The sequence below is a fragment of the Gadus morhua genome, chromosome 21, assembly GCF_902167405.1.
Source record: "Gadus morhua chromosome 21, gadMor3.0, whole genome shotgun sequence".
In the NCBI taxonomy this organism is placed as follows: domain Eukaryota; kingdom Metazoa; phylum Chordata; class Actinopteri; order Gadiformes; family Gadidae; genus Gadus; species Gadus morhua.
Window position 1 is genome coordinate 2,544,583 of NC_044068.1, and position 7,461 is coordinate 2,552,043.

The 7,461-nt window shown below is 47.5% G+C and overlaps 1 protein-coding gene across 1 annotated transcript; it reads left to right on the forward strand.

Annotated features, from left to right (window-relative positions):
• Positions 1-1,065: 1,065 nt before the first annotated feature.
• Positions 1,066-7,201, forward strand: rpl7l1 (ribosomal protein L7-like 1). Its single transcript, XM_030345070.1, is given in 7 exon segments — positions 1,066-1,174; positions 1,728-1,833; positions 3,107-3,213; positions 3,215-3,268; positions 4,769-4,906; positions 5,536-5,645; positions 6,583-7,201. Coding segments are annotated over 7 exon segments (738 nt in total). The 5' UTR covers positions 1,066-1,160; the 3' UTR covers positions 6,792-7,201.
• The last annotated feature ends 260 nt before the right edge of the window (positions 7,202-7,461 follow it).

Sequence of the window (7,461 nt, forward strand, 5' to 3'; positions counted from 1 at the left end):
CTAATTAGACATCAGATTAACATTTATGGTCTGATGGGAGAAAAACTAAAATCTTGGGGAATGGGGCATGCCATTTTCTTTTACTTCAAATTTATTTTGACCAATCGTGTGCCTGGGGCCGGGCTGTGTAGGCGGGCCTAATGTGGGTTGGTTATTTACCGGGAATGGCTCGGGGAACCCAACCTGGTGTGGCTCCTTTCTTGGCCAACAGCGAAGGCAACCTCGGCCAGCACTGATACCGTGACTTTAGCCGTCGGGAAGCAGAAACATCCTGCCACCAACGCCGGAGATAAAGATTCTTTAAAGAGTAATAGAGCCCCTCTCACTGCGTAATTCACACTTCCTAGTTTCCTGCCCAGGTTCTATGCCGACTCCTCCCAGAAGTTTAGAGTGTTGTTCAGCTTCTGGATCCAAGATCTAAGATCATGTAGGCAGGCCTGCATTAACTGCCATTGGGCCCTGGGGCTGAGAGTGTTCGTATCAGTGTTCATATCATGAGCCAGTATGATAGGCCTCCTGATAGTCGTAGGCCCTGGGTCTTCAACGCAGGTTAGCCAATGAATTAAGGCGGCCTTGCATGTAGGAAGTACCTTGACATACCGGACCTCCTTAACACTAAACATACTTGACTACCTTAACAGTAACTACCTTATCGTTTACTGGACTCGCTATCACGCAGATTCTTTCAATACACAGCCTGCATGTGATTGGTTACAGTTTATCCTTTGTTATGTCAGCCTGGGTGCTGGGTTACAGATGATCCTATGATATGAAAGCCTTCATGTAACTTTATTATTCTGTTCTCAAATCTGATTACTGATTTTTTTCTGATGTATCTTTATCCTGTGGAATTGAAATAAATAAATTCGGCCATTTAGAAAAGGATTAAATGGTTAATAAGACCATAACAAAAAAAACATACTATAACCAATAATGTTTATTATATTATTATATTACAATAATGATAATAAGCAATAATAATTATTATAATAAGATAATAATAATATAGTTCGAATAATATAGTAGTATAATATAGAATTTCTTTCTGTTAATTCAGCAAAAAAAAAAAAAAAAAACATTTCTGAGGGGCGAGCCCGGAGCGCCGCTGTGTCGTCATTGTCGTGCGACGCACCGCTGCATTACGCTCTTCAACATCCACGATGGCGGAACCTGAGTAAGTATTCTTCTTCACATTGGAACGGCAATATCTGCGTCCATCCTCTGTTTTCCCGGCTCGGATTCCCGCTCCGTCTCCTCAGCGGTCCACACGACCCGTGGGGCTCTGGATTCGGGACGGGATGGGGTCCTGTCGGTGGAGACTTTAGGGTTTAAAGCTCACATGTTGCTGCCGGGGTTCCTTCGAGCAAGAGCAGCCCCTGGTCTCACAGAAGACCCCGACACACGGCTTATATTCAGAGGAAAATACAACTGAACGCCTCTAATACCGTGACCATATAGAAGGAGTAGCATCTGTATTTTGTCCTGCTGAGTTCGGTACCTAAAGTGTCGGTGTGCTTGTGTTTACCGCCTCATGAGAGGAGCTGTAGAACTAATAGCTGGGATATCTGTAGAAAATAAACCATGTGTTCTCCAGCACCTCAACGTCACCGTCCTGTCATCTTAAAGGATTATATCTATGGCGGCCGGCTGGTTGTGTAACTGTTTCGTGTCGTCGACCGACGTCCAGTGAGGTCTCTGTTGATGTTGTTTTTTAAACTGGTCTGCAGGAAGAAGGTGATCCAGCTGGTCCCGGAGCATCTGCTGAAGAAGAGGAAGGCGTACCAGGCTATCAAGGCCACGCAGGCTAAGCTCGCCCTGCTAGACAAGAGAAAGGTACGAGAATCGTGATGATCACGACATTAAACTGAATAATCAATGTTGTAAACTCTATGAAGCTATTACTGTTATTCACAGGGTACCACTATGAACTCTTAACCTACCCTCTGTACTGGTTACAAAGTAGATGCTTTGTTTTGATTTTCACAGCAGACCCGACTATTGGCTCGTCTTCACGTGTCGTTAGGTCGGTTGTTTGTGCTTTGAGCTTGACACTTAACTGTTGGCTCCTCTGATATCCTGAGCAGACAGTGTTATATAACCAGCTTGTTGTTGGCCAAGAGAGACATGGCTAGTTTGTTTACCTAACTGGTAAACCATTGGAAGGGAACTGACATTTAGCTGATTCTCTATCCAAAGTGACTACAATAAGAACATTTGTCAGAAGAAGTTGAAACCATTATCTGTCGGTTCAGTAAGGATGTTCATAGAACCAAGTGCCAAGCGCTGACAATCGTTAGGTTAACCCATTCCCCGTAGACAATAAATCTCTCTTCTAACCAGAGTTAGAGGTTGGAGTCGGCAGAGAAACAAATGCAAGACGTTTGACTCCCAGCCCAGAGGCTCTGGGCTCAAACCCCTTTGGTCTGCTCTACAAAGGCAAAGTGCAGTAACTACGCCAACATTGAAACTGAGAAAAATGCCTTCAAAGTATTCATACTGGCCGGCCAAACCTGTTTCAGGTACAATAGTGGTGATACTCTCAATTAATACCTTTATAGGAAGAAAAATAGTTTTTGTCTCAAGACAAAGGTGTTATAAAACCCATTTTTAGTCTGAACTCAATTTTGACAAAATACGTAGTTACTGCACTTTGCCTTTGTAGGGCAGCGCAGTCTCCCTGTAGGCCTCCTTGAACACGATGTCTCCTAAAGCCTTAAAAAAAAAAAAAGGTTTGGTTCCTGTTGGTTGTCAGTTGAGGTCATGGGTAGGTAAGGAATTTATTTTATTTTTTTATTTTATTTTTTCCGGCGGCAGCGAATGATAGGTAGGTTGTTTTCATTTAAAAACGAGAGAATGCGCTCATCCTTGTACAGAATGAAGAGGTGCTGTACCAAAACATAATTATAGTTTGCATTAAAAAAAAAGATTTTTTTTTTTCTTTTTTATAAAGCTCATAAAATAATTTGGGTCACACATAAATTGACAGGGTCGGTCGCAAACCGGAACCGAACCAAAATTATTTTAGGCCGAACCCCGGCCTTTAGCGACGTGGCTCTGAACTCGGTACCCGTGGGTGCGTGACGCTGCCCTGTGTTGGCTCCTCCAGGTCTCCAAGGGGAAGCCGCTCCGCTTCAAGAGGCTGGAGGACATTCTGAGGGAAGGGCACCGGGCCAGCCGGGACGAGACGCGCATCGGGCGCTTCAAGCAGCGCCCCCCCCACCGCGCTGCCCCCCAAGAACAAGCTGGCCTTCGCCGTGCGCATCAAAGAGTGAGTAGAGCCGAGACCAGCCGACCAGGAACCGCTTCAACTGGACCATAAAACCATTGACAGTGGACTTCTACTCATTCTTAGATCTTATAGGAATGGAGCTGAACTAGGATTGCCGCGGTATACGGTGTTACCGGTGTTACCGGTGTTGAGGCCAACACCGATGACTCGGTGTTGCACACCGGCAACAGCGAGTTCTTTTTTTTTTTTTTTTTTTTCAGTAATAAAAAACTATTTCATTAAAAATGAACAATATAATTATGATAATGAAAATGTGTAGAATAGGCCACAGTTCTGCTCTGTGCGGGAGAATTGTCGCGCCGAGAATTGACGTGCTTCCTTACAATACCGGTAACCATAGCAACGCCAGTAAACAAACCCCGCGAAGCCCAATCCCTACGTGAGCTCCCCGCGTGAGCTCCTCCCTACGTGAGCTCCTCTGTGCGCCTCCGGCCATCTGGAGGCGCACAGAGCTTTTGGCCGTGATATTATGATATATAAAATTATATTATACTATTATATATAGAGCGTTATAAGACGCCGAGAATTGGCGCGCTGCCAGCCGCTGTCACCGAGTGTGAGAGGAGAGTTGACGGAGAAGATGGCGGTTGACCTATAGTTTCAAAGTTATTACCGTTTATACCGGTAATACACGAGCGTATTACTCACGGCAACCCTAAGCGGAACACCATTCCAACAAGAAGCTTATGTGAAACAAACAACTTAACTATGATTGTGAGGCTTGTTGTTCGGGGTCGACAGGCGGTAAATGTTCAGGAGAAAGCTTTCAGCGGAGTAAATGACTGTATGGGCTCCAACCCCACGCCTTAACTAGACCTATCCCACCAGGGTTTCTCTGTGTGGAGACAATCCTAACGGACTGGGCGACAAACAGCTTTTTTTGTAAGATATCTTAATAGAAAAAATATATAAAATAATAATAGTTGTTTACTCTCTGTGATTGATGGAGGCCTCAGGGGCTGTAGACCTGACTTATAGCCTGTCTATGCCACCAGGAGACACCGTTTGAGTGGAAGTTGTTGAAAATGACTGTCGCCCGTCTCGTATCCTCGAATCAAGTTCTAGTTGATGCTCCCTGTAGGAGACGATTTGGACCCCTTCTCTGAATCCGTCTTTCCTGTCGATCACAGAGCTACCCGAGTAGTCCTTGGGTCTTGGTTTCAGCCACAGTGGAACCGGTTCCATTTGGTCACAATAGACATAATCATAAAAATCCCGTAATTGTTTCCTGTAAAAGATTCTTGACATTGATGCCACCTATTAGATTACAGGGAACCGCCCTAAACTACACAAGTACAGCCACAGCCCACTTCATAAGAGTGACAAACAAAACAAAACAAACCGCGACCTCTTACAAAATCGACCTCTTCGGAGCTGTATGACCCATGGACGTGTTGAGGACCCGTCCCCAGACTCCACTGAGGTGTCGTTCCACACGGCCTCCGTCTCAAGCTCCTCCCACCTCCTCCTCCTCCTCAGGATCAAAGGCGTCAGCCCCAAGGTCCGCCACGTCATCCAGATGTTCCGGCTCAGGAAGCTCTTCAGCGGAGTCTTCATCAAAATCAACAAGAGCTCTCTGGCCATGTTGAAGGTGGTGGAGCCCTACGTCGCCTGGGGGTGAGTCGTCCTGGTACACATGCTGCTAGCTGTTGTCCTCGTGCACATGCTAACATGCTGCTAGCCGTTGTCTTGTTACACATGCTACATGCTGCTAGCTGTAGTCCTGGTGCACATGCTAACATGCTGCTAGCTGTAGTCCTGGTACACATGCTAACATGCTGCTAGCTGTAGGCCTGGTGCACATGCTAACATGCTGCTAGCTGTATCCGGGGTCCAGCCGTAGGGGTAAACAGGCTAACATGCATTGATATAAACAATTTAAACGTACCCGTACATTAAATCCACACAAGACAAAACTGCACATGCAAAATCATAATTGTGTCTCACAATTTACAGAATCACAATGCATATGGTATCGCCACTCAGACATAATATTGTATTGTGTGGTTGAATCTGTAGTATACACCAGTCTACCCTACACTGATTACACTGTCGTATGGTTATGGCCCTGAGATCAGTGTTGCCATATTGGGGGGAAATCTGACCCAATGGATGTGTGTGGGCAGTTTGGCAGTGTTGCCAATCTGGCAACCCTGCCGCAGAAGTATGATATTCTGTGGTTGAAGGTTCTTAGCTGGTCAGCCGTTAGCCTCACTCACCCCCGCCCCCCCCCCCCCCTCCAACAGGTTCCCCAACCTGAAGTCGGTCCGAGAGCTGATCCTGAAGAGAGGACAGACCAAGATCAAGAAGCGCAGGGTGGCTCTGACGGACAACAACCTGATCGAGCAGCACCTGGGTACGTCCGAGGTGCCTCTGACTGTCGCACTCGTGTGGACGGGGCCTTAACCGAGCTCTCTTTGTTTACGGGGATTTGGGTTAACTTAGTGACGTTTGGTTTCTCTTTCTTCTGACATATGAAATATTGTTCATCGCTTTGGATGAGTGCTCAACGGCCTAAGTTTAAATGACTCACTTGAACGGGAACAGGGGATTATCTGTTTCGAAGTCAAAAGGATTTATTTTCAGACCGACAATGCGACAACTTCCAAAGAGGAACGAAATAACGTTTCCCCATCCTCCAAATGTTAATGTTGTAAAAAGACAACATCAAACCTTTAACATAATTATACTGCAATAACACACACACAAACACACTATTCTCTAGCCATCCCCTAATCGTGCTTCCTGGTAATAAAACTAACTTAATTTTATCACTGACTATTTCCCCATCAATATTAGCAGGAACCTTGTTCCTGCTAATACAAGGTTGATTAGTGTTTCAACTAATCAGCCTTCACCTTAATAAGCCGGGTTCGAGGGGCTCCATGGTTACGCAGTTGGATAGCGCATGACACAGTTGTAGAAGTATAACCACCGCTTCCCTGCAATAAAACTGGACTGAATTGAGTTTATTAGGTTTGTACTCTGTCCCTCACACACAGACTTCTATCAGACTATTTCCATATCGATATGGAAATAGTCTGTGAAAGGAGAAGTCTGTGTTTGAGGGACAGAGTACAAACCTACTAAACTAAACTCGATTCAGTCCAGAGCATGTTTCGATAACGTTGATGGGCTCCCAGTAATGTTACTAGTAGTTGTGAGTTGTTGAGGACTGGGATGTTGATCACAATTTCGCGAGAGTCCGCTGCCTTAACTTACCTCGAAACCAAACCAGACAAAACCTTCTCCTACCTGGTTCTCACCTAGTGTCCCCCCCCCCCCCCCCCCAGGCGAGCACGGCATCATCTGCCTGGAGGACCTGATCCACGAGGTCTACTCCGTTGGGAAGAACTTCCGGAAGGCCAACAATTTCCTGCGGCCCTTCAGCCTCTCTGTGGCGCGCCACGCCGCCCGGGACAAGGGCGGGGTCATGAAGGACCTGGGGGCGATCGGGTTCAGGGGCGCAGAGGTCAACAAGATCGTCCGCCAGCTCAACTGAGGGGCCCGCGGGCACAGGGACCCCCAGACTGTTTCTGTACATACTGTGTGTTCTGCTGAGGGGGATGAGGGGGGCTTCTCGCTCTCTGGCTCAAGGGCGCCCCGGCAGCAGTGGTACCGCAGCGCTGGACGGGGGCGTGGCGGGGCGGTGGATTTAAACAGTTTGAGTCTGGCGCCTCCAGCAGGGGCAGACCGACCGGGAGCATCCTGCCCCATGCAGGGTGACCACCTGGGGGCGCGAGAGCACCACGGTGTGGGGCGAGAGCGGTGCCTTGCTCCGGTCTGAGCGCAGCGGGTTCCTCCTCGTGTTCAGTGATGAGCGGGAGGAGGTTCCTGCTCATTCTTTAGACGTGGACAGAGCCCCATAATGTACAGTGATCTCTTTATATTTCAATAAACTTGTTCAGAATATCAAGTGGTGAAGTCTTTGCATGTCAACCCCGGGGAGGTGCGACCGGCCCTGGAAACCCTAGGGCGTTCCCGCCTCGACAGGCACTGGGTCCCAATGGAGCAGGTCCTGTCCGTTGGGTCTGAGGTGAACGCCTGTTCAGGTTACACAGGGCCGCTGTGAGTGTTTCGTGACAGAACATGCCCACAGCATCCTGTGTCTCCGACGGCCCCTCCCCCTGATTGGCTGAGGTGGAGTGAGGAGTGAGAGGAGTGAGTCACCT